Here is a 27,108-nt window from a genome sequence, read left to right as displayed (position 1 = left end):
TATTTACCAAATCAGTGTTTGTTTTTAGGTTGCTAAACAAAATGCAAAGTAGAAAATAAAAGATTTTCATATTTCGGGTCCAGACTTCACGAGTTTCAATCCTTGATTTCATTCCCTCCTGGAAATCGGTGGTGGAATCAGGTCCAGACTCATCTCTGTACAGACATTCAGTCTAGATTATCTGAGAGTTTTGGTTTAGTTCATTTATATAGCACCTTTCAAAGCAAAGTGCATGCAGCATGTCATATAAAACATGCAAAATAAAGAAATCAAAAGCTATTAACACCCAGGGTGATCAGATGAAAGAATAAAAAACAGATCAAATGCCAATTTAAGCCCAAGGAATAAAGATGGTTTCTTAAAAGTCTCAACAGAGTCAGAGCTCGTAATAGCTTCTGGCAGGCTGAGTTTACAGATCTGAGAATAATCAGGGCTGTCCCCCCCGGCTTTATTGTGAAACTCGTTTCATATTTAGGATTTAAAATCTCTCATATCGCTCCTTTTTCATCCAACAGAATCTTTAATTGTCACTGCACTGGGAGCAATAAGACAAAATTCACACACACACACACAGTCACAGATGTGCACAGATAAAACTGACAAACAGATAAAAATGGATTTAGATGGTGGACATGGGGGGGAATTGAGAATAGACTTCTTGGAAAGCTGAGGGATTTTCCGGTTTAGTGGTGACGCTCTTCAACTTCAATAATAATGAATCTACAAGTACGTACTCAGAGGCTAATATTAGCTAGCATACTGCTGTTAACAGGTATTAATGGTATTAAAGTCTCACTTAAGGATAGTAAATAATATCTGGAGCATCATACAAATCAGCTGTTGTTGAAGTCACACTCCCTGAAGTTTCCTAGTACATTTTAAAACTGCTATAATTTTATTTAAAGCTTAGAATCAACCAAAAAAGATTTATTTGAAAAAAGTGGCAACAAATATGATTTAAGAGGGAAACTCAAATTCAAAAACCCCATTATCTGTATTAATGGAAATTAAAATGTGCAATAACATGACAAATATAGGTTTTACTTAGTAAATAAGAATTTGGAGAATTTTAGACTCTTACACGTAATTATGTTGAATGTTTATAATGTTCAAAACAATGTTTTTTGTCTTGTTTTTGTACGTAATAACCTGATATAAAGAGGGCAGAGCAAGAAAAGGTTAGCTTCTCAAACTAGATTATTATTTTTTTTTGTCTTTATGGAATTTTTTTATGTTGTTGTTGGTAACTGATGCAACTTGTACTTGCTTTTATGTGTTGATGGACTTGAGAAAAAATAAAGACCATATCAAATCAAAATCAAATCACTTCCAGTTGTTGCCGCGCGCATCCCGTGTTGACGTGTTGTCTCTGTTTCAACATGTTTCGAATGTCGTGCTCCTTAATCTGGCACGATAATCTAAATAATATTCCTCAGTACATGTTGCACCAATGTTATCTCATCTTGCAGCATGTTGCAAGAAAACAATAGCTCCATGTGTGTCACATTATGTGCGATTGAAGTTTAGTGACGGGTCCTCGTTTCTTGCTCTCTAGTCGACCAAGACGTCCGATTCACGGCGGTGAGCAGCTTCATCTTCCTGCGTTTCTTCGCCCCAGCCATCCTCTCCCCGAACCTGTTCCATCTACGGCCGCATCATCCGGTGAGTTTATTCGTGTTTTCTTTTTTTAGGGGCGGGGCTTAGCTGGAGGCAAAACAGCTCCAACGCTGTATCCTGTAAGCGGCAATTAGCATATTTAAACGGACTCTTTTGGCAAGAATGGACGAGGGGAAACCTATATTTTATAGAATATACTGATACAATCGCTCCCCGAGACCATGACTGACTATATTCACCGACCCCGACACTCTCACTGACTGGATGGACGATTTAACCAAAGGAGGACAAAGAGGAGGCGAAGACAGGTCCGTCTTTATCAAGTGAAGCCTCTTCAACAAAGATAGTGGAAACAATGTGGAGAGTAAAGTAGCAGATGCTACTTCTGCTTGGACACCCACTGAAACAAGCAACTACCTTTGCATCCGCTCGCGCTTAGCATTAGCATTAGCATGTTACATTAGCATGTGTCAAGAATCCTCCAAATAACGATTAACTTAACGTTATTTCAGACACAGTTTAGCCTTAACCCCTTAGCCTGACGTTATCCAGGCTAAAAATGATGACATATCTGATATTAATCTTACCTGGCATCACATGTGCACTGCAAACAGAACAATCTTTTAATCATGTCCAACCAAAGTTGTCTACGACTGGCAGCAGCTGTTATGTGTTAAAACTTCAAGTTTTTCTTTTTCGGTTTTGTCCCTTAAAAGTACAACCAAGCGAGACTGACAGTGACAGTGTTTTTTAATTGCATCTTCTTTTTTTTTTTTTAAGTCACTTTTCCCTCTGAAGGCTGAAAAAAACAAAACTGTTAAGTCTTTACTCACTTCCTGTGTCTTTAGGATCCCGCCACCTCACGAACCCTCACCCTCATCTCCAAGACGATCCAGACCCTGGGAAGTCTTGCCAAGTCTAAATCTGTGAGTCCTCTCAAGTCATTTATTTATTTATTTATTTATTTTTTCTATTTTCATTCCCTGCAACTAACCTTGACCTGATTTTAATTTTAGTCATAAACAAACACGACTTGCTGACCTCTTTTTTTTCTCCCCCCCCTCAATCTTTCTTTACATACTTTTCCTTTCAAGGCCAATTTCAAAGAGTCTTACATGGCTGCGTTTTACGACTACTTCAATGAGCAGAAGTATGCGGACGCTGTGAAGAATGTGAGTTTGTTTTCGCCCACATGCGGCCGCTCTCTTTGCCATGTTTGTAGAGAAACAATCAAATATTCGTCTGTTGTTGGCCTCTGCAGTTCCTGGACCTGATCTCCACCTCTGGGAAATGGGATCAGAAGAGTATTGAAACGCCGATCATGCTCAAAGAGGGGTAAGACGCTACTGTCTTGTTGTGACATTTATAGAAAAAATAGATGAACAACTCCTGGAATTTCCTACATTCAGTCACAGTCTATTCTAACTGCTAATCAAATAGCTTCAGTTACAGTTTATTAAAGCTGTCTCCGCTTCGTCTTCTACCTTTAGACAGGAAAACAAGCACAAAGTTAAACACGAGCCGCCTGGTAGCGCTCACATGTGAATGATAAATGTGAAGCCACGCGTACATCTGGTTAGCTTATGCTGCGTTCACGTGATACTGTTTAAAACGGTTATTGCGAGCGTCCTCCGAACTTTCATGACGCAGACGATGTCTCCCCACTCGGGAGAAGTGAGCTACTGACGTGCTGACAAACTGTTGGCACCGAGCGAATTACTACATGAACACTAATGCAGATTATTTTGTGAAATTTATAGCAGAGAGGCTCGGTTTGCATTTGGTCTACGGAAAAACAATGAGATATCATGAAACACATAGAGACCAAATGAGCGGTCGCTGACAGTTGAGTATCGTTTTAGAGGACGTATAAAAGCATTTGTACAAATTAAATTAATAATATTACACCGATCAGCCACAACATTATGACCACTGAGAGGAGAGACGTGAATAACATTGATCATCCTGTGACAGTTTATTGTTCTGCTGGGAAACTTTTGGACCTGGTATTAATGTGGATGTTACTTAGACGTGTAGCACCCACCTAGACCAGACAAGACCCCCCCCACCACATAGCAATGACACCCCTCAATGGCAGCAGACGTCACCAGCAGGACGCAAACACACAAAAACAGTTTAGGAACAACTCAAAGAACAGCACAAGATGTTGACCTGGCCTCCAAATTCACTAGATCCCAAACTGATCAAGTGTCTGTGGGATGATCCACTGTAGAGGCTCCTCCTCTCAACCCTTAGCACCCAAAGGCCCCCCACTAACAACATTATGTAGCCAGACACCACAGGACAAAATCAGAAGGTCCATGTCCATTCTCTGATGAGTCACGACTGTTTTGGAGGCACAAGGGAGACGTACACAATATTAGGAAGGTGGTCATAATGTTATGTCTGATCGGTGTAAACTGTAAAAGTAGTGATTCAAGATTCAAGATCTTTATTGATCCCTGCAGGGAAATTATTTTGAGATAAAAAAGAGAAATATATGAACAAGACATAAGAATAAAATAAAATAAGAATAAGAATGAGGAAGTAAAATACAAAGTCCAACAGTAATAAAACTTTTTAGCTAAATTGTCTCAGTTTTAAAGATGCTAGTCCGTTAATGCTTTTATATTTTTTTGTTGAAAAATGTCAGAGGCGCTGTTAATCTTGTCCTCCGAGGGCCGTGACACACCGATCCGACCGCCGTCAGCCCGTCGATAAGCAGCTCGCCGTGACGCCGTGTGTCCCGCACTAGTCGGCTCTAGTCTGACCGGGCGATTCAGGCGACTTCAGGTGATTCAGCGCGATGAATTAAGAAAGAAAACAGAGCGTGTCGGTGAGGGAGATCACACAGATTGTCTGTTCGGGTTAGAACCAGAGCACGAGAGAAAAAAACAAAACTAAACAAAACGATGGAGTCAAGCGGTCACGCGCTGTCTGCTGCTTTTTTTTTCATCTTCCTTTAATCTGAACATTCAAATGCAACAATATTTTCACAGCTCCAACTTCCTGGTTTCTTTTAGCGGCTGTAGCCTTGGTGCGGTTTAACTCTCCGGTCCAGAAACAGGCGACGCGAGGCAGCTTTTTTTAATTTTTTTTGTTTAATCTCGGGTTTGGTGTGTCCGGTCCCTTTGAGTTACAGCGAAATTACACTTGTGACCCCTTCATGGTCTTATTTCCAAAGTGGAAATCCACGGTAACGATGCATATTAGGCGGGAAAGCGGAGCAGGAAGTGGCATTAATTTTTTTCTAATGAGGCTGTTAAAGAGGAGAAGACAGTTTCCTGTTGACGGTAGTCGTGCCAGCCGCCCTCTCTCATCACCAATCCCCACCCTTTCTTGTTTCTGCTACCGGGGGCGTAGGAGTGTAAAACTCACTATAAAGAGGGTTGATGGGAAGGGGTCAAAAGGCACGAAGGGCAGGTAAGAGCTTGTCTATATAAAAACATTGCCCTTGTGACCCTCCCCTACTCCTCTTGTGTGCACTGTGACACCCCCCCCCCACCCCCCAAAAAAACCAGGCCGGCTACTCTTCTCTCCCACCGACATCACACACCGCTGCTGTAGATGCTGCTGCACTTTACTTTATATCTGGTCTGTGTTTTATATCCGTCGAGGTGCCGTTAAACTTCCTCGACGCCGCATTCGATGCGTTCAGGGACAGTGTAAAGTAAAGTGTCAACCGTCAAGCTGCTTACACGGGAGGCGTCACCAGAGCTCGTGCCCCCCCCCTTCTCGTTCCTCGCCATGCCAGACATGCTTGGTGTGACAGTGACAGCAGGGGGTTGGTTTACTGTACAAACATTTCTGGGATTTCATATCTGCCCACATCCTGACCCTTTACACCCTTTTTTTTTGTGTGTGTGTAGGTCGCACTAAAGCTGCACACATTAGAGTCTGTCCAGCACAGCTCCAAAGGCATCAGGCATCAGTAGGACAGTAGTAGCGTCCAGTGTTTGTATACGCTTCATATTCCATGTATCCTTTGGCCTTTAAAGTTTAAACAAGCAAAGACATCCTGCTGTTTACTCTGTCTTAAATGACAATACTGGTGGGGCTTTTTTTTGTTGTTGTTTTTTTTTTTTTTTTGTCATGTTTCAACAACAAATACAACCTGGTACTAACATGTGTCCTGAGTGATCCGATTGCAAGTGTTCACCTTTATTGTATCAAACAACACGACGGTATCTGAGCTCACGTCTAGTGTAACAACGCTACAAGTACAAAATAATATCCTGCTGTCGACAATTTCAGGATAACTTTAGGGGATATGAGCTGTTTTATTAGTGAATTTATCTCTTATGGTAGTGAACTGATCCGTTTGTTGCAGTCAAACAAATATCTTGGGTAATAACGGTAAAATAATGAGGAAGTAAATAGCTAAACATGGCTATTTTTGCACATGTCCCAACATATCGATATGCGACTAGTTTAGGTTTATTTATTGTTTATAAAGTTAAAAGCTACAAGGACGAGCTGCTTTAGAGGACGTCAGCTGAGTCGGTGGGACGTGGCCACTAGGGTCTGTGAATGTTTTGGTCGTTGAATTTTCCGTCCAGAAAAGGATGTAAAAAAAAAAGTAAAAATGAGCAGTTATTTGCTTTTCATTTTAAATTTCAAAGGTCAAGTTTGACAATCAAGGCATTTTTCTTTATCAGGATCCAGAAGGGATAAATAAAACTTTAATTTTCTTTTATTCACATTTTTATTTTTTGTTTTTAGAAACAGAAATTTAAAAGTGAGCGTTTTTTTTTTTAAGTTTTGTTTATCCATTCTCGACCCTGAAATTTTCATTTTTGAATATTAAAATCGCTAATCTTTTGTTTTTTAACGTCCTTTTCTGAACGGAAAATTACACTGACCAGAACATGCACGGACCCACTTGCAAGGAGATCAGTCAAGACACATATTAATACCTTAAAATAAGACAAACCTTTAATTTAACCTGCACTGTCAGACGTTTATGGATTGAGTTACAGTTGCAGACAACCGTCGGTTCCATTTATTTCGATTAGCTTGCAGAGATCAGAAGCTTCCTAGAGGACATTGTAGTTGACTTCACCTATTTGTTGGTGGAGAAGCTGCAAACTGCAAAACAAAGCGCTGCAGTAAGAGACAGTGAGACAATCAAACTGAGGATTTTTATCAAAAGGAAGCAAAAAGTGGCAAAGAATGATTAATACTGGGACTGAAACAGTGTCATATGTCCTCTGTGTTGAACAACTAATTAGATAAAGGATTCTTGTTCCCTTTAACACACACACACACACACACACTCTCCCTGTGTGTGGATATAAATATGAGCATGAATCAGACAGTGTGACGGCTGCTCAAGTTTCAAGTCTCTGCAAGCTGATTTTCGCAATGCACTGAAATAAACAGAAGCCAACAGCTGTCTGGACTGGTCCTGCGTCAGTTCAGCGACAGTTCACACGCGATCTATAGGAAACGAGGTACAAATACGCAAAAAACACCGGTACCTCCGATCGGCCGCTCCAGCTACGATTTTATTTTAACATGCACAGCAACATTTAGCCCAAATAACTGCAAGTAGCATGTGCACAGAAGCATAAAGAAGCTTAGCAATAGTTTTATATTAAGCATCTAATGTATAGTCTTATACATTAAGAGGTGCACTCAGAGAACTGTGGTATATTTAAGCATGAGAGTTTTCATCCATCTTCGTTCTCCCCACTTCTCCTCAGATTCATGATAAAAAGAGCACAAGGGAGAAACCGGTTCGGCATCAAGAACTTCAAGAAGAGATGGTTTCGCCTCACGAACCACGAGTTCACCTACCACAGAACCAAAGGTGAGGGCGAGCGCTCGTTTCCGTCGTCTGTTTGTGTGTCGTCATGTGCGCGCTGGAAGGTGGGAAGGTGGGAATCTGCTGAGTGCACGTTTAGGCCGCACACTCATCATCCCGGCACATGTGTCGGAGATTAAGTTGAAGTTTGCGTTCAAACAAGCTCGGGGGCGAAACGTGAACATCAGCCGTTTTTCCTAAATTCCTCACGTGCGCACAATTTGTAACAGGTTTTGTTGTGCGTTTGCACTCAAGAATTTTTTTTTTTTTTTACGATGCAGGGCACAAATGTGCACACACTTGCAAAAAATAAATAAATAAAGTGAGTAGATTAGATTTCAGATCATAGTGAACAACGAACTGCAGAAAGAGCTTGGAATATAAATGAAGCTCTGAATATAGTTTTCTTTTCTTTGTGTGAAGTTTAAACTGCAGTGTAGTTCCAAAACATAGACACGTAGCATTTCAATACATTTCCAGGAACTCAATTTGATATCTGACTTACACATTGTCTCTGTCATTGTAATTAAACACACAGAAATCCTGTAAGAAATTACAACAATGTGTAACTGAATCATTTTTTTATTATTATTATCTAAGAGGAGCTCATATTCTTTATACTTTTTAATGTAGAAGTTGCCAAAACACCAATAAAACAAGACTCAGTGTATATTATGGGTATTATTTAATTCTAAAACATGCATTAAGAACATATTTTACCATTTCACCTATTAAACATATCAGATACTTTGTTTGTGACTGGTGTGTTTCCCGTTTCCTCCAGGCGAGGGAGCTCTTTGCAGCATTCCCATAGAGAACATTCTGGCAGTGGAGAGGCTGGAGGAGGAGTCTTTCAAGATGAAAAATGTAAGGACTCCACGCAGCTTGGAGCTCGGGATATTTTGAGCTTCGAGGATTTGGCCCAAATCCCCCTTGAGAGTGTTTCCGAGTCCCCCCCCCCCTCCCCACTCACACATCACTGTCCACTCTCTCCCTCCTCCAGATGTTCCAGGTTATCCAGCCAGAGCGGGCGCTCTACATCCAGGCCAACAACTGTGTGGAGGCGCGCGACTGGATCGACATCCTGACCAAAGTCAGCCAATGCAACCGCAAACGCCTGAGCACCTACCATCCTTCCGCCTACCTCAACGGCCACTGGCTCTGCTGCAAGCTCTCGGCGGACGCGGCCCCCGGGTGCACGCCCTGCACTGGGTACGTTAAAGAGCCGTTAAAAACCCCCATCCCTCATCAGAATTCCTTTTGTTCCTCTGTTTCCGCTCTCTCATTTCCTGCGTGCATCTATTTTTATTTTTATTTTTTATTTTTTTTTCCAGTGGTCTACCAGCAAACATCCAGCTGGACGTAGATGGAGACAGAGAGACCGAGAGGATTTATTCCCTGTTCAGCACATACATGACCAAACTGATCAAGATGCAAGGTCGGGAAACACTTTCACCCTTTTGCGTTCCTGCGTGTTTTAGTTTCACATAGTTCCTTTTTTTAATCTGCTTAACGCCCTCCCGTTTGTCCTCCACCGCAGAGGCCTGCGGCAGCAAGTCCGTGTACGACGGCCCTGAACAGGAGGAGTACTCCAGCTTTGTCATCGATGACCCGCAGGAGACGTACAAGACCCTGAAGATGATCGTGTCGGCCGTGCAGACGCTGGAGCAGCAGCACACCAAGTACAAACGGGACAAGTTCAAGAAGACGAAGATAGGCAGCCAGTATGTGTCGTTTTGTTGTTGTGCACTTCAAGTTATGTTGTACACCGATCAGCCACAACTTTAAAACCACTGACAGCAGCAGCTTGTTACGATGCAATGACCTGCTGGGAACGTTTCTTGTAAAGCGATGTTACCTAGACATGTAGCGTCCACCTAGACCAGACCAGGGACACCAACCCCATAGGAATGACACTCCTTGGATCCACTATAGAGACCCCTCCCCTCAAACCATAGGATCCAAAGGCCACAAGGAGCCACAAGGGAAACCTACACAATATTAGGAAGGTGGTCATAATGTTATGGCTGGATTGAAGTATATTTACTGTGTTTCAGCATTATTTTTTGTGCCAGCAGGTGGCGCCACCGACACCTGTTAATAATAAATGCATTTAAATACACCTGTTTTCAGATTTTAGTTGTTATGGCTTCTGCTCCCCACTCACCAAGACTCCATCTTTCTTTCCACAGGGAGCATCCGATCGGAGACAAGACTTTCCAGTGCTACATCCACCAGCAGTCCGAGAGCTCCACCTACTCCATCTAGCCGCGGCATCCCCGCATACTGTCTCTGTCTCTGTGAGGCCCCCGGACACAGCATCGTTTTCTTTCACGGAGGAGAAAAAATCCATCTGAACGAATCTCCGTGTCTAGCATCGAGTTTTAAATCTTTGTTTTTTTTCCTTAAAAACAAACACATCAGCAGAGTCCTTATTTCCGATGAAGTGAAATCACTTTTTAAAAAGACATTTCTGGACGCAAAGAAGCTGATTTGCTAAAAAAAAAAAAATAATAATAATAATAATAAAAAATCTTAACTGGTTTGTTCAGTTTTAGGAAAATGACAGTTTAAGACTCTTTGCCTAGATTTAAAAAAAAAAAAAAAAGAAAGCTGTGAAGATGGACATCGCTCCAAATTCGGAAAAACAGACCTCAGAGGATCAGTTGAAGAGGAAAGGAGGGATATGAATGAAGAGTTGATCAGACCACCACGGATCTGTTTGGGTCTCCTTTCTTTCTGCGACGTGACGAGAGGACAAACTCTTTTCACTGGACAGTTTTGACAGTGACCAACACGCACTTTAATCGCCTCCAAATCTGCGGATGAACAAGCTTCTTTTATCGGTTTGATTTATATTTGGTTGTTTTAACGGTTGTTGTTGAAAACGTTCCGTTGTATTTCACGTCTGACAGACCAAAGTCTAGAAGGAAGGACGGACTTTAATTTTTTTCCCCGTGTTGCACCGTTTGTTTCTTCTTCTAGTAGTTTTTTTTTTGTTTTTGTTTTTTTTTAAAGCTTCGCCCCCCATCCTCCTCAGGAAGGCTGTGAAGGTCGAGGGGACACAATAAGGGATCGTCGGGGACCAAACACAGCCCAGAGAAGCTTGACGTTAGCCATCAAAAATCACTCCGCGCACAAATTTACGTTTTTTTGAATCCCTATCAGTGGTGTGCTACAGTTCAGGCTTCCACGTTTCACTTGTTCTGCTGGGACTGGTAAATCCCTGTGCGACTATGCTATTTGTGCTATTTGAAGTTAAACGTCAGATTTAGTGGATTCCAACTTGATTTTCATCTTTTTGGTGCATTTGCGCCTTCTATTTACATTCAGCATGTCAACTCTGCCGTAACATCTACCCTCACGAAATGCAAAATTGAAAATTGGTCAGAAATCGAAAGATTAATTATTTGCATTACTGAAGTCGTGTAAGGGATACGCCTCACTTTTGTGAAATTTAGTCACTCACCCACTCACTTTCAGTGAGAAAAGGCATTTTTAAATCAGTTCAGGTATTTACCTCATCTAAATTTTCAGTGAGAAAAGGCATTTTTAAACCAGTTCAGGTATTGTCCTTATCTAAATGCTAAGCTAAAGTTGTTAGCTTTAGCTTAGCATAGGCGCTGTAATGTAGAGTTGCCAATTAGCAAGGCGTTCGCAAAAGTCTGAGCACCGCTCAAAGACACTCACAGCACCTGAAAACCAACCACACCGGAAGTTGGGGGTTTTAAGGTGCTGCATCCCAAGATATATTCCCAAGTAGGGGGTTTTCAGATGCAACGTCCCGATATATTCCCAAGTAGGGGGTTTTCAGGTGCTGCGTCCCAAGATGTAGTCCCAAGTAGGGGGTTTTCAGATGCTACGTCCCAAGATGTAGTCCCAAGTAGGGGGTTTTAAGGTTCTATGTCCCAAGATATAGCCCCAAGTTGAGGGTTTTCAGGTGCTGCGTCCCAAGATGTAGTCCCAAGTAGGGGGTTTTCAGATGCAACGTCCCAAGATATAGTCCCAAGTTGAGGGTTTTCAGGTGCTGTGTCCCGATATATTCCCAAGTAGGGGGTTTTCAGATGCAACGTCCCAAGATATAGTCCCAAGTTGAGGGTTTTCAGGTGCTGTGTCCCAAGATGTAGTCCCAAGTAGGGGGTTTTCAGGTGCTGCATCTCAAGATATAGTCCCAAGTAGGGGGTTTTAAGGTTCTATGTCCCAAGATATAGCCCCAAGTTGAGGGTTTTCAGGTGCTGCGTCCCAAGATATAGTCCCAAATCTATATCTGCCCTAGGTAATCCCTTCATATTAATTGCATCAACATTACAAAAAGTAATTAGGAAAATTCTTGAGTTTATTTATCACTTTTGCGAACCACTGGCTACTTAGCGACACAACATTACAGCACCAATGCTAAGCTAATGTTAACAGGCGGGATGCCGGATTATGACTCTGGAGAAATTATCCAACTCTGGGGAATATGGCGAGTCACTAAATTTCACATAGAGGTGGCGTATCCCTTTAAGGTTAACGCATTGAAACATGAGGCATGTTTAAAATAGGTGGATGGATTTCATTAAGGGCGCACAGATGTTGTTACCACACAGCCGGCTTGCTGAGCTTGCATGTAGAACCCCTAGGCCTGTGTTGCTCTGGAGTTAATTTAACTGTGGTTGACATGGCAATAAATATCACCAAGGCTATGATCACTGCTCAGCATACACTCAGATACACTCTGTGAAAGTAGAAATGCCAAACTACCTACCCTTCAACCATGACAGGGAATGTTTTTAAGCTTCATGTGCTCGTCTGAAATGGACACTGATTGCCCTGTTGGCTGCCCATCAACGTCTGACTCTTTTTTTTTTTGAAATTTCGAGAAACGCTGCCCCCTCCAGTTTTAAAGTCTATTTTGTTCCCTGTGAGGAGCTGGTTGTGGAAGGTACAGGATTCGTTGTCGTTAACCAGGTTCAGTGTCGCGCCCCCCTTTCCAAAGACGGCCATCCTCGCTGACGTTCAAATTTCCCAACCGGTGCATGCATGTGAAGTGTAGTTGTAGCCACTGTGACGGTAGCTTCAACGAGCCACAGACATATATCGTATTTTCCAAAAAAAAAAAATAAATAAATAAGTTCTTGTCTATGTAGCGTCGCGGGAGATCCCGTGATCACAGAATCCCAAACAGTGCCAGTCATTACTTTTCTAAAATTCACTTTTTGAAAACAAAAACAAAAAATAATAATTGTTTAGATATGTTTTTTTAAAAATATACATATATATATATATACATACATATTAAAACCTATACTGTTTTAAAAACAGATGAGCAATTATTCCAGTGACTTTTTTTTTTTTTTTTTTGTCAAATATGTTGAACTGCGACGAAGGTTTGCAGCAGTTTGACTCTGTTTTCTATCTGTGTCTTGTCATACAGAAATCTCGCTGTGCATCTGAGCTGAGTGACTGATGTGTGTGTGTATGTGTGTGCGTTTGTGTGTGTTTCTGACATGACGGGTTGTATTGCCAATCGATTTTACCCAGTGTTACAGGTCAAAAAAGGCAGAGTGTCACTTATTAAAAATAATCACTGCCTGTAATTATACTAAAGACACTGTTACTCTACTCTGGCCTCATTGTGTATCCCCTCTTTCCTCTTGTATAGAACCGCTGCTCCTTTTTTGAGAAACCTTTGCCAATATATTGTCCACGATTATTTTATGTACAGATACAACATTGAAGAAAGAGAGCAGCGTTGCTTTAACCAATTACTAACTCTCCTCAGGTTTATATTTATTATGATTATCATTGTCGGCGAAACCCTCCCAGAAATATCAGCTGACTCGATGCAAGGATTGGCAAGTTACAAAAGAAAAAAAGAAGCAAACAAATGAGTTTTGCAATAACGGTGTTTCAGCATGCAATAATATTAACGAGCCCTCGGTTAGCCTGTCAAACGGTCACAAGTTAACAATGCACACCTGCTGACCTTCTGCAGTAAAATGCCTCTTCGGATAAACACATATTATAAAGGGAGAACAGTGTATTTTGTACAAATATTTTAAAAGTATTAAAATAAGCCTGTTTAACCTGTTCCGTGTACAGTTGAATGAATGGAATTGGAACATGTGATGTGTGTGTTTTTTTTCCCCTGAATAACTAAATGAAACCAATATTAATGCAAATGTTGTGTCTGTGTCATTTTTGTATTCACGCTCACAATCAGATTTGTCAGGCGATAGACTTGGGAAGGCGTTATCTACTCGTGTGTGAAGCTGTAGTGGGTTTGTTGGGCTCATGACATGACATTAGTGGGTGTTGTCATCCTTGGACGGCCAATTTTGTTGCCTAGCAACAGTCAGACTTTCGCATCAGTCTAGTGGATTGATGGATCAATTTGCTTTGGGGTTTGTTCTGATTTTCCTTAATTGTTTATTTTAATAAATAACCATGACCCTTTATTTTAGACCTAAACCCAAACCTCCAACCTCCGAGACTTAAGAAATCTACTTGTAATTTTGCAGTTGATGCAGTTTTCAGCCAGCATAGTCAAAGGAGTATCTGCGTATTTATATAAAGTATAATTGTCCAGTTCTATAACTTTGAAATGTGAGAAATTGAAAACATTTAAAAACTAATAACGGTAGGCAGGGAAACGGGTAGTGGCCAATTTTGTTACCTAGCAACAGTCAGACTTTCCTCATAATTCAGACTTTATTCTTACACCTAGTCACATGCTTTGCACTTGGTTTCTCATTATTTACTTTTTAACGCCACGTTTAGATTCGTTCAAGTAGCTTTAATTTAACTAATGATTGTTAGCAGCCTTGGAAACTTCCAAGACATAAGTTAGAAGAGTGTGTATGTATTTTAATAAATGAAATACACTATAAATCAAACTTACATAATGTTAAAACATTAAAGACTCATAATTCTAAGTAAGTTCACTTTATGTCTCTGATTTCTGGTACAGCTCTGGGTGCTGCCACCTGCAGACGTTCTCTGATGACTCTGCAATGATTGAGTGTATCAGAGATGGCCAGGAGGTGGCGTATAGGACACTGGTCACAGACTGTGTGGTGTTGTCCCGGGCAAACCACCTACTCCTGAATGTGGACAAGACCAAGGAGCTGGTCAATGACTTAAGGAGGAAGGGGACACCAACAGAGCCCATCATCATCCAGGACCCGGAGGTGGAAGTAGGGGACCACTACAAGTACCTACATGAACAACAGACTGGACTGGAGGGACAACTGTGATGCTTTGGACAAGAAGGGTCGGGGTAGACTTTATGAGGAAGTTGTGGTTTGCTATGTGGTTTGTTGGGGGAGTAGTATCAGCAAAAGACATCAGTAAGCTCAACAAATTGATCCGAAGGCTGGACATGTGATTGGTAGGGAGTTTGAGTTGTTTGTCTCAGTGAGGAACATGAGGACTCTGGACAAACTTCCCTCCATTATGGACAATCCATCACACCGACAACATCAAACATTAGAGGGGCAGAAGAGCTCATCCTCCGGTGGACTGATTCAGCTTCACTCATGTAGTGAACGACACAGAACTTCTTTTATACCAAACTCTATCCAGTTGTATAACAAACTTCTGTGACCAAGCAACTTCCCTTGTGGATCATTAAAGTCTAAGTCACAGGTGTCAAACATGTGAACCACCAGAGGGTCTAATCTGGCCCGCAGCATGAATTTGCAAAGTGGAAAAATTATTTAGAAAACTGCAAATTTTCTATGAAAATAACTGCCATCATTAATTTGTCCACTGTTTAAGTCAGAGAAGTGGACAGAACACAACACTGAGACCAAGAACTAAACAAAAGACAGCAACGTGTTACAAGTTACACTTGAAAAGGTTTAAAGGGTGTTTTACGAAATGTAAACAATCAATCAATCAGTCATTCAATCACTTTATTTGTAAAGCACTTTTCATACAAAAAATAGCACAAAGTGCTGTATACAATAATCCCACCTCTGCCCCGCAATCCCCTCCAACCACCCTCCTCCAACACAGACACACAAACACGCATGCACAAACAGATACGCGACTTTCAAAAAATCATTATGTAGAACAAATAAAACAATATTCATTAGAACAGGAGCATGAACTGTGGAAACGCTATTGTACGTAGGTGAGGCTGGATAAAAATTACATCCTAAAAACCCTAAAAGTAGTATTAGATTAGAGATTAGAGTCTTTATTGTCATTGCACGGTAGCATATAACAATATACATTGCACAACGAAAGTGAGGTACAGCTCTCCCGTCAGTGCAAAAGATAAATATTTAATAAATAACTTAACTAGACAAGGCTATATAGTATATAGACCTAAGAGTAAAAAAAAATAGATAAATGAATAAATATCGTAAAAAATAATAAAAATAAGGTTATGAAAAAAAAACATTATAAAATTGCTAACTACTGAAACAGTAAAAGAGATTAAAAAAAAATGAAACAGGAAATGAGTAAATGAGTAGATTCAATTAAAAGCCAAACTAAAAAAGGTAAGTCTTCAGCTTGCCTTTAAAAATATCAACAATTTAATTTAGTAATTTATTTGTTCTCACTAAAACAAACGGGGGGTTTGTTTATTGTTTATTGTTATTGTTCCGCCCCCGGAACTAAAAAAAATGAGTTTGACGCCCCTGCTCAAGGAAAAAAACAAAACAAAAAAAAAAAAACAGGTAGCGGCCATTTTTGTTGTCGGTTGCCTAGCAACGGCCCAGACTTCCAACGTGTTTGGTCATCGTTTTGTACTAAGCCGGACTATTTTATTCTTTGTGATTTCCTCGACAATGCATCTCCATCTATCCAGAAACCCCTTTGTTTGTGGTCGGGGCGCGTCTGTGCGGGCGTGGTGTGTTTTTGTGTAAACCTATTTTCTGCTTGAGTTCAGATGAGTAAACAATGGTGGGTGAGTAGTGAGTTAGCAGTAGCAGTAGCAGCAGCGCTTCCTAGCGGCCTCCTCTCACAGCTCTCCCCCCTCTCTCTCTCTCTCTCTCTCTCTCTCTCACTCACTCACTCCCTCTCCCCTTTTTACGAAAACACTTTCGGGAAGAATAAAGTTTTTTTTTTCCCCCCCTCACACGGACCTGTGCTCAAGCCAGTCTGCACCCAGAGCCAAACCCCGTGGCCTTGCAGGAAGAACGGCTCGACTATGTGGAGAAAGAAGCGGGCTCTTGGGGAACCCTTGGCTTGTCTCGTGTTACTTGTGGCTCTCGTCGATGCGTATCGATGTAAGTACGTTTTAGGGGTTTATTTTGTTTTTGTTTCACGTTGATCTAGAGTTCGATCAGTTCCCAGAAATCCTCACTTTTAACTACGTTGGCAGAAAAAAAAGTGCTGAAGGGGGGGGGGGGTGTCATGACTCCTTCCACCACACCGTCAAACAATGCTTGGACAATGTGAGTCGCCTGTTACAACAGCAACAACAACAGGTCATTTCTGGGAAAATTTCGCAATGCAATGACCCCCCCTTTTTTTTTTTCAGGCCAGTTTATAAAAGAGTAATTAGTTTGGTCCGTGGAGGCATGAGCCATCTGTCACTAGGGAACAGAGGAGTTAAATTCCTGCAGGGATCAGTCATGTTTTATTATAATGTAGCTGCATGTTCCTGGTTGTATTAAATTAAATCTGCAGAGTAAGAGGTTTTGTGTCTGATTCCACGCATGCAAGCGGCAGTTCTCACCAAGCACAGGTACAGTGGCTTTGCTGTGAATTTTTGAATGAGTGCGTTTGTGTCCTAGTCCTGGGCCAGAGCACGGCCAGCCAGTTCCTGAGCAGAAGCAGGCGAGCCAACTCTCTGTTCGAGGAGAGCAAGAAAGGCAACCTGGAGAGGGAGTGCATCGAGGAGCTGTGCAACAAGGAGGAGGCCAGGGAGATCTTCGAGAACGAGCCCGAGACGGTGAGAGCGGCCGTGGCCTGTTTGGGCAAAAAAACACATCTCACAACGGTGGATGAAGTGAAATGTAATGAAGGAGAATACGGGACGTGCTGGGTCGTACACAGGACAGCAGTGGCTTTTTGAACCAGTCACAGCTCTGTGCAATATGCCGTTGGAAAGCTGATTTTCTTCTGATTTCATTGATAAAATTCATTATAGGATTCAGCCAATGCAGCCGACACAAAAACACATTAAATCAAAACACAAAAATTAGGCTGAACCCAACATCTTGTTAATTTTTAACTGTGCCAACGTTGATAACTCCAGAACAAAACCACTTAGAGTGATTCTGACTTTTGTGATAGAAACTTCAGAGTCTTAGCTTTAAAAAGAGACCAAGACTATGCATGAGCTCCAAAATGTTCACCAAAACCATTCAATTTACTTTGGGTATGTCCCATTATCTTATCTTATCTTATCTTATCTTATCTTAGAGCTCAAGCTTGAGCTAAAATACGTTGCAACAGAAAACGTCCTCAGCACTTTCCTCAATTTTCCATATCTTTTCTTTAACCATCTATAAATGCAAAAAAAAAAATAATAAATAATGCATCTTGGGAAAAGATAGGTTAAAAATTAACAGATGCTTTTTTTTGACATGCATAACATTTAATTTCCCACTTTTCTGTCTTCATTCTTTTTTTTTAATCTCAAATTGTTGGCTGTTCGTTCTGTCTTTTCCCAGGAATACTTCTACCCTAAATATGTTGGTAAGTTTGCAGAATTCAGCGTAGCGTCTTTACGTCTTCTGTCATTTCTGTGTTGCTTGCCACTAAACCGTTCACGCTCTCAAAGAACGTTGTCTGTTGCAGCGTGTCTGGGTTCGCACCGAGTCGGCATCGGCAACCCGGACTCGGTCGTCGACATCCCGTCGGACCTTCGCACGTGCGTGACGGGTGAGAGGCTTTACACTTTAGTAAGCCTTTTAGTTTGTTGCATCTGTGAAATGACATCCTTGTGTGTTTGTGTCTGAAACCAGAGATCAGCGACCAGTGCACGCCGTATCCCTGCTACAGGGAGGGCTCAGAGCGCTGCGTGGACGGCCAGGCCTCCTACAGATGTGACTGTAAGCCCGGCTGGAAGGGCCCGCGCTGCGAGGATGGTGCGTACGCATGCATCGTTTAGGCTTATTATTATTAACCATGGCACTCATGTATGTTTCTTTGCGATGTGTTCGCAGACATTGACGAGTGTTCGGATCCAGAGTTGCCAGCCGGGTGCAACCAAATATGTCTGAACATCCCTGGTAGTTTCCACTGCAAGTGTGAAGAGGGCTACCGCAGCATTGACAACATCAACTGCATTGGTGAGCCTGAACCCATACTCTGTGTCTGTGTTAATGGCTGTTTTATGGTCCCTTTGGTGAAAATGCAACACCTACAAAGTCTACACAATGCACGGCAGCTGAGCCAACACACCGCGCATCGTTCTCACTTATTTATTTATATAGACGGTGGAACCCCGCACACTTCCAAATGAAAACTCCAGCAGCTGTCGTCCTCGGGGCCCAAAACCCTGTGTTATTGAGTTGACCCCTTATGTAACCAGTTGTGGAAAACTTTTTAACATCTGAAAAGATGGTGCAGGGGGCTGTAAACAGGATGAGAACCTGCTCCCAGTTTTCAGATGCTCGTTGTCGACTTGCCGCACATTTCGGTGCGTTCTGTTTTGTTTTGTTTTTCTGCGGGAAGTTCATTCACTGTTTATCTTTGAGGTCTTTCTGGGTACAAAGTCTTTACAAACATGGACTCATGCAGTCAGTTTGGCAAATTTGCTTTGTTCATTTTTCTTTTTTTTTTTTTTTTTCGGTTGCCTGTGGACATTATATAAAAAACAGCCCGTAAACGAGAATCGGAAAATGACTCCAAGCTTAGTGGGTCATCTTCAAACGTCAAGCTTCCTTCGACGATTACTACAAATCAAAGATGTGTAATACTATTTCTAAACTACTAAAAAAACAGCTAATAAGTTTGCTTACTGCTTGTTTTTTGCTGGGTCTTATGTGACATTCAGCAGTTTACTGACTCTGCATGAAACTGTTATAAAAGTGTGGACTGAATGATCCGTTCCCTGATTAACACAGAGGTATTAATATACATTTATTAGCACCGATCCCACTAAACTGGTTCCTATACTTTGACTTCATCATCCTCACTGTAGATCAACTTCAGATCGCCTTATTTGTGTTTAACTTACTGAACTCTGACCTCCCATCTGTTGAACATCTCAGCTACAATTTAAAATAACTTACAGAGGTTCAATCAAATGGAAATTACCAACTCAATTTTAAAAAGCTCTCTCCTGCTAATTTTGAGTCAGCTGTAAAAGCTTTGTTTTTATCGTTGCAATTTTATCCTTATGGCTCATCTTTTGTAAACCTTCCATAGATCCAAGTTTAAATGTTTCTTGGGACAAATGTACAGAAGAATACATGTAAAGTTGTTAATTGTTTCTTTTGTGTAAACTCTCACTCTTTTTTAGAGTGCAAGACACTTAACTCACCTTGCTCCCAGTGTGAACTGGTGTGCGTTTGGTGGTGGTGCCCCATCTTACACATCTTTTTGTTTTCTATCTGAATTAATGTGTAAACCAATAAAATAAAAACAGGCATGCTGTTTTCCAGATATCAACGAATGCATGTTGTACCCCAGTATCTGCGAAAGACCCGCCAGATGCGTCAACGTCCCGGGCATGTTTGACTGCCAGTGTCCCCAGGGATTTAAATACAACTTCACGTCCAAGACTTGCAACGGTGAGAACACCGGTTCATTGCTCCTGTCGTGTCCCCTGAAGTCAGAGTATTCGATCGTCCTTTTTCCTGTCGTTGCAGATGTGGACGAGTGCGAGCTGAACGCGTGTGAGGAGCTTTGCATGAACACGGTGGGCAGCTACACGTGTCACTGCAACGGCCGCCAGGGCTTCCGCCTGGCGGCCGACCAGCAGCGCTGCGAGGCCATCCCCGTCTGCGTCGAGCTGCACGACCACAAGCACCCGGAGATGCTCTACTTGGGAGAGCAGTTCGCCGGCCTTCCTGTCATCTATCTGCGCTTCCGCCTGCCAGAGAACACGAGGTGGGTGGTCCGCACACGCGTAAATACAGTGTCATTATTTATTTAAAGGATTTTTAAAAGTGTTGTAATCAATTTAGGGCAGATTGCAGGGGACGCAAACACAAGCTGCATGTTCCACAATTTTGTTTTTCCTGGATGAGTGGTTGAAACTGAAGATTATTTCAACACCGATGAAGCTACGTGGCGTGTTTCTAGAAGGATTTTTATCACACTTTGCCTATAAAGTTTAGGTTTACATTGGATATAAAGGCTGTGGATATAATTACACTGAATGTGTTGACCTCCTTAAAAGTGAATCTTACTTCATTGAATCTAATAATATTACTGTTTTGTGAATGAATTCAGTTTAATGTACGTACCAGTTACAACAGCCTAGAAGAAAAAACTTAAAAAGTTGTGGCTTTAAGACATCAGGCATCATTCAGCAGGTTGAAGTATTTGTTTTGTAGATAACATTGCAAGAGAGTTTTTTTTTTTTTTTTTTTTGCGAAACGCCTGGAAACTGGTCAAATGTCAAAGAAATAAAAAGCTGAACTCCTTTTGTGCAAAGGACAAGATGACCATGCCCTTTAGCCAAGTAATAACAATAAATGCCAAATACCACTTTCCTGTCTACGATGAAAAAAAAAAAAAAAAAGGAGGCTACGGTTTCGATCGCTGTGTAAACTCACATGTCTGTGTACCGGCAGGTTTGCGGCCGAGTTCGACCTCCGTACATTTGACCCAGAGGGAGTCGTCCTGTATGCAGAGTCCTCCCAGGACTCGTGGTTCATGTTGGGCCTGAGGGGCGGTCGCATCGAAGTCCAGTTCAAAAACCAGCACACGTTCAAGGTTACCAGCGGAGGAAAGGCCATCAATGATGGACAGTGGCATGTGGTAAGAAACGCCTCTGGCCCGACATATGATCAGCTCGTTCCCCCCGATGGCGAATGACAAGTCAGTGAATCGATAAAATTAACCGATGGAAAATGCATTGAGTTACGGCAACATGTGCCCTGGTGTTTAACTGTGTTCAGTGTGTTGTTACAGTGTAAAAAATTACCTCGATTGGTAACACACAGTTTAATTAAGTGTTTAGATTAACACAATAGAGAGATTACATTAATACAACTTAAATTTAAGGAATATCCACTTAGAAATTTTTAATTTTTCTAATAAATTATTTGCTAAAAATTGCTAAAATACAGTTGCTTAATAACATAATAGCAACATAAAAGCATGGATTCAGGAAATGTAGTTTTTATAGTAAACTTAGTGTGTAGTTTTTAGGTTGTTAAATACATTTAAAATACTTTCTAAACAATTTGATGTGAATTTATTCACATTACGGCTTTTGGCCCAATATATGTACTTTTATCAGTTATGCAGAAAATATTGTAAACTATGGATTTAACAAGTTGTCAGCAAACTACAGAGTAGTAAGATGTTATGAAAATATGCACAATTAAGATGACGTGTGTTTGAAAATAATGCGTCAGTATATTAATCTAATGAGGCAGAAATTACACTATTACAATATTAAACCCAATAAATTGATTTATTTATGATTTTCAGGACAAAAAAACTACTAGAAAAACTAGAATAAAAAACACATTTGGCCAAAAGGAGCTAAATGTGTTCCTGAAAAAATCCCCAAAAATGTCACAAAAACAAAACCTAAAGAAAATCACACACTTTGACTTGAATAAAAACAGTAGGTTAATTGAACAAAGTGTAATTTTAAACATAAGCTGCCATGACTGAGGCAGAAAACTCAGTGCAAAAAAAATTACATTACTTCAACTCCTGCACAAACACACTTTTTTAGAGTGTGGTGTGTAACGAATGTTGTGCATAACACGCAGATCTCTGTGGATGAGCTGGAGAGCAGCATCAGTGTGAAGATCAGCAAGGAGGCAGTGATGAGCATCAACAGCCCCGAGAGTCTCTTCACTTCAGTCAACGGCAAACTGGAGACCAAAGTCTACATCGCCGGTCTGCCGAACCGCACCGACAACGTCATCAAGCCAGTAAGATCTGATCTGCATTCACACTAAATCACAACTAAACCGTAATAGATACGTACGATGAGGACAATCACACCGCTGCTGCGCTCTTTTCTAGATCAACCCTCGACTCGACGGCTGCATCCGCGGCTGGAACCTGATGAACCAGGGGGCGTCTGGAGTGAAGGAGGTCATCCAGGAGAAGAAGAGCAAACACTGCTTTGTGTACGTGGAACGAGGGTCTTTCTTCTCTGGGGAAGGACTGGCTCACTTCAACATAGACTACAGTGAGTAAGTTAAGTTATGTTTTATTAATCCCTGCGGGGGGGTGATTTGGCATCAGTGGCGACTGCAACGTGTAGTTTTGAGGTTGGTTCCTTGGTAGCAAGAGGAGTATTATTATTATTTCGGGTTATTACGAGTTCAGAGGAAAATTAAATACGTGACCATAGGGAGCGGAAATATTAACACAAAAAGGGGCCAGTTGGCTTTGTCACAGAGTCCGTAAGACTGTGCTCTAGGGGTGGGAAAAAATACTGATACGCTAATATATTGTGATTTTTTTTCTTCCGATACTATTTCAAATGTTTTAATATCGATTTTTAAATAAAAAGAAAAAGTTGTATCCGATCGTGAACGTCGTCTGCACCTCCACCTCCACTTTTTCTGTACAAGTGCAATAAATTGGTAACGGGTCATTTGGATTAATTTGACTTTTTGATTCAATTTGCCAGTGAATTATCGCTGGGATCTGATGTACGTATATATAACATGTATTTTAAGCTGCATTTAAAATTTCTCAGTGAACTATGATGTAGAGAAGGGATCTTCAACGTTTTTCAGGCCAAGATTAAGTAGGAGATTAAGTAGGGACCAACTGTGTTAAACTCATTCAAATGCTATTTATAAATATTCATTATTATTACGATCTTGCATTCAGTATTAAGGTATCCCTTATCCTTTCACTAAAATACATCCATGTTAATGTGTATTTAAATAAATTTAAATTTGTGGGAGAAATGGGAAAAAAATATATAAATGTCCAATCAACCAATGATTTTGCAGGGTAATATTGCAATATATCGTAAAGTCACAACATCGCAATAATGTATCGTATCATGACTAAAGTATCGCGATACGTATCGTATCGTGAAGTATCGTGATACGTATCATATCGTTAGATCCTTGCCAATGAAATTCTTTGTTAGAAGGATATTAGTTATTTCCGTGTTTGTGATCGTGTGTGTGTGTCTAGGTGACTCTGGGAGCTGGACGGTGGATGTGAAGATGAACATACGTCCGTCTAGCAGCACAGGCGTCCTCTTTGCTCTCGTCCACAACAACACAGTCCCCCTGTCGGTCGCCGTGGTAACACAGGAGGAACAAGAGGCTGTGAGTTTTAATCCCACTTTAGTTCAAATATAAGCGCAGACGGATTTTCTACACACCTTTGTGCGCGATTTAACTTTTATTGGCCTCCTTTTTTTACAGAACCTACAAGTGTTCTTGGATGGCGTCGCCGTGGCAACGCTGGACTCCCTGATGTTGTGTTACCCTGAGCGGCTCACGGTGCAGCTGACTGTGACTCCAACAGACATCCAGATCTCAGCCAACTCCTCCACTGTTAGCTACTCGATGTCCGACACACTTCGGGAGGCACTGACGCAACTCAACGCCACTATGCAGAACCCCATCAGGACGTACATTGGTGGAATACCAGGTTGGTAAAGTACAAAAATGAACCCTACATGCTCTACACTGATATAAATACATCTACTTAAAAAAAGTAAGGCAACTTTTGCATCATTTTATCCCGTAGATGGTACAACATTAATGCTGTAAGTAAAGTCAGTTTACTTTTGCATTAAGTTTAACTCACACAAATATGCACAAATATAACAATTTAAAAAAAAAATGTGTAAATGCAAAAGAAATTGTCAATATGCACTTTGTTTTTTTAATTGTTCAAGTAGGGGACAGATAAAACATTTTCTTCTTGCTGCTCCTTTCCAATCATGGAGGTGTTTCATGTAAGGACTAAATAAAATAAATTAAAAAAAATAAAATAAAAGCAGTTTTTTGAAGTGAAGTTCTAAAAGTAAGTTGGAATCATCTGCAAAAGTAAATTGACTTTACTTATAGAATTAATGTTGTAGCAACAAAGTAGATGGAGAACCATATTTTTATCAGTGCATGGCCAACTTACAGCTAAAACCCCTTGCTAACAGTGTTAGCTAACGGCTAACAGGCGTTAGCTCCGTAAGCTAACATTGCGTAGAGGAAAAAAACACATCTCTACTTACTTTAAATGACAGTCAATAATCTCAATCAGTTGTTTTAAAACATCTTGCTAACATTAGTTTCACATACGAAGTATTTGCTATTGTTAATTCCAAATTACATCAAGAGTCTCCAGTCATTTTACTTTCGACAACAATATAAAACCTGAAGTAATTAACCACTGATATCACTAACATTAACTTAATTCTTATCTTAATGTTGGTTGGTTGGTGGGATTTACCCAGAATTCATAATAATCTACGTAAAACGAGCAAATTGTGCGTTGTGAGGGTCTTCATAAGAACATTTGTTGAGCCACTTACATAAAGTTTATTAATGAAAAATATCAAAATGATTTGTATTTTGAACAAATGTAAATGAAGTCAAACTTAAATAAATAAACTTAAATACAGTATCTGGAAGGTGGTTTAACCTCAAAATGCTTCAGCACTTTTAAGCTGATGTTTAGCAGGTGTCACGTTTATCATTATCACACTTAAACTGTGAGCACATGCTTATTATTAATGCTACAACTGAGGGCAACGGGAATGTCAAAACATTTTACTGGACCACATGAGGTTGAGAGATCACCCAAAAAAATTTAATTCACAACGAGAGGAACGTGAATGTCTCACGTCACACTGATGTTTCAGTGAAATCCAAACGTCAGCCTCACGGTGGTGCTAGAGGAAAGCTCAGCGATCACTACAGTCAGGAGGAGATTGTTTCTGTAATGGATTGTTGAGATAGTTTAGTGGAAATCAAAATGGCCGACTGGTTTAAAATACATTTGATTAGTTGCTTTTAACCAGTTTGAACAACGTTAGAAGAGTCTGCAGCTCTAAATTCAAGTGTAATTTCTGGGATTATGATAACCATCATATTATGGGCTATATATTCTGTGGGACTAAAGCAAGGAAAGTGTTTTGGTTAAGGTGAAGATATAATGAAGCTGAATCCGAGAGGATGAAGGAATATAGAGATATGACTTCCTAATGGGGTCTAGACACTGGTGGAGTTGGATTTACCTTGAATTCAAGTAGATTATTTGTGATATTGAGAATGAAGAGAGATGGGAAATCAGATGAGATGAGGAATCAGGGCAGCGTTATTAGTCCCAAACCGTAGAGGAAAGGAACCAGAGCACAAAGGAGCAGATGTTCCTTCTTGAACTTTTTCCTGAGCTACATTTTCTTTTTTGTGTCTATCCTCCTCGTTCTTCCTTCCAGACAACGTCCCGTTACCCGACACCCCCGTGACGGCCTTTTACCACGGCTGCATGGACATCGCCGTCAACGGCAAGCAGCTAGACTTCGACGAAGCTCTCGGCAAACACAACAGCATCAAGTCCCACTCCTGTCCTCCCGTCCCTTCCGATGCACTGCACCCGCACGGAAAGTGACCTCGATTAGCAACCACAAAAAAAAAAAAAAAAGCCCTCGACGAGGAGCAGCATCCCACAGGAATCCACCTCTTGGGATATTTTGGAAAAGAATCTAGAGGAGGAGGAGAAGTGGCAAGAAGAGAAGATAGAGGTAGACAATTTATTTTAACATTTGTCTTGTTCTGTTCATCCATACAGTGTTTATATTTCATGCCCAGGAGTACTTTATTCCCTTTTTTTTGTTTTTAGTGAGTCACGACGGAAGCTGGCTTGCCAGCTGAGTTAGTCCGAAGCTGAATGACATAGTTGTAGCAGTTTCTCGCAAATAAGTTAAGTGATTTCCAAGAAACTTGGAGGGAAAAAAAAGAAAAAAGAGCTGAGCTCTGTAGATCACGTACCACGAGTTGAGCAACAGGTGGTTGTGTTTTTCTAGTAGATTAAAACAAGTGGTCAGCGCGGACCAGGCTGAGAGACCCCCTGCGTATTTGACCCCGCGGTTCAATCATCAAACATCTGGTGACACTTAGTTGAGGCTGATGTCGTGGCCGACGGAGGAGAAAGTTGAGCCTCGAAGCTTTTAATCCACTTATGTAGGGTTTTTTTGGCTGATTGAGTCATCGCCCCTGGCTGGAGCTCTGCTGTCCGGACACGTTACATGAAATATTTGTTTAGAAACATGCTTTATAAATGTGTTGCACGCCACCAGTCGTTGTCACCTCTCAAGTCACGTTCAGCTCGTGTTGTTCTCATGTCTAGGATTGACCCTGTATATAAGACGAGCCACCTTTAATATATAACTTAAATGTAGCTGCTCAGTGTTTTGTTTGTGTTGTGTTTAAGAAATGCATTAAAGAAGCCTTATTTCATTTTGCGTTTTCCTTCTCTTCCTTTTAACGGCATAAGCAGAAAGTGCTCATCACGGTATGAAATGTGCGAATAACAACGCTGCAAATGATGTAATCGTTTCCATAAAGTCAGTATCTCGTCCTAAAATCTTTCTTGTGACCGTCATTACAGCGACTTCTTCAATCTTA

General features: G+C 41.1%; 2 protein-coding genes across 7 annotated transcripts in view; both read left to right on the top strand.

The window, feature by feature from the left end:
• The window catches only part of rasa3 (RAS p21 protein activator 3), a 50,123-nt gene extending 36,536 nt beyond the window's left edge, over window positions 1–13,587 (top strand). Inside the window, exons 15-26 of one of the 5 annotated variants that reach the window (XR_007112428.1) lie at window positions 1,556–1,662; window positions 2,466–2,543; window positions 2,712–2,789; window positions 2,879–2,952; window positions 4,981–5,040; window positions 7,323–7,429; window positions 8,208–8,290; window positions 8,427–8,635; window positions 8,758–8,861; window positions 8,964–9,147; window positions 9,616–10,935; window positions 10,990–13,587. Coding sequence is in view for 2 of the 5 variants with exons in the window: in XM_047580338.1 (XP_047436294.1) it covers window positions 1,556–1,662; window positions 2,466–2,543; window positions 2,712–2,789; window positions 2,879–2,952; window positions 4,981–5,040; window positions 7,323–7,429; window positions 8,208–8,290; window positions 8,427–8,635; window positions 8,758–8,861; window positions 8,964–9,147; window positions 9,616–9,691 (1,160 nt within the window). In the remaining 3 variants the exon portion in view is untranslated. Of the gene's footprint in view, window positions 1–1,555; window positions 1,663–2,465; window positions 2,544–2,711; window positions 2,790–2,878; window positions 2,953–4,980; window positions 5,041–7,322; window positions 7,430–8,207; window positions 8,291–8,426; window positions 8,636–8,757; window positions 8,862–8,963; window positions 9,148–9,615 lie in introns of all 5 variants that reach the window. The other 4 variants (XR_007112427.1, XR_007112429.1, XM_047580338.1 and 1 more) reach the window with 4 other exon arrangements.
• A 2,564-nt stretch (window positions 13,588–16,151) lies between these two features.
• Window positions 16,152–26,940, top strand: pros1 (protein S). Of its 2 annotated transcripts, XM_047581600.1 has the most exons (15): window positions 16,303–16,321; window positions 16,515–16,647; window positions 17,158–17,315; window positions 18,040–18,064; window positions 18,167–18,250; window positions 18,334–18,456; window positions 18,535–18,660; window positions 19,978–20,106; window positions 20,185–20,425; window positions 21,115–21,301; window positions 22,270–22,434; window positions 22,529–22,697; window positions 23,666–23,802; window positions 23,902–24,130; window positions 25,920–26,940. In XM_047581600.1, exons 1-15 carry the CDS (start codon window positions 16,319–16,321, stop codon window positions 26,090–26,092), a joined length of 2,082 nt encoding a protein of 693 aa, XP_047437556.1. In that variant the 5' UTR covers window positions 16,303–16,318; the 3' UTR covers window positions 26,093–26,940. The 2 variants fall into 2 exon arrangements, with proteins under 2 accessions (XP_047437557.1, XP_047437556.1); XM_047581601.1 differs by lacking the exons at window positions 23,902–24,130; window positions 25,920–26,940 and having other exon boundaries at window positions 16,152–16,321; window positions 22,529–22,701; window positions 23,666–23,803.
• The last annotated feature ends 168 nt before the right edge of the window (window positions 26,941–27,108 follow it).

Source organism: Mugil cephalus, chromosome 3 (genome assembly GCF_022458985.1).
Source record: "Mugil cephalus isolate CIBA_MC_2020 chromosome 3, CIBA_Mcephalus_1.1, whole genome shotgun sequence".
Taxonomy (NCBI): Eukaryota; Metazoa; Chordata; class Actinopteri; order Mugiliformes; family Mugilidae; genus Mugil; species Mugil cephalus.
This window is presented reverse-complemented; position numbering and strand designations above follow the sequence as displayed.

Bases quoted from the DNA above. Each gene is read 5' to 3' on its own strand.
- pros1 (XM_047581600.1), top strand. The intron at 20,107-20,184 runs GTGAGAACACCG...CTGTCGTTGCAG, and splicing joins CACGTCCAAGACTTGCAACG to ATGTGGACGAGTGCGAGCTG. The intron at 23,803-23,901 runs GTGAGTTTTAAT...CTTTTTTTACAG, and splicing joins CACAGGAGGAACAAGAGGCT to AACCTACAAGTGTTCTTGGA.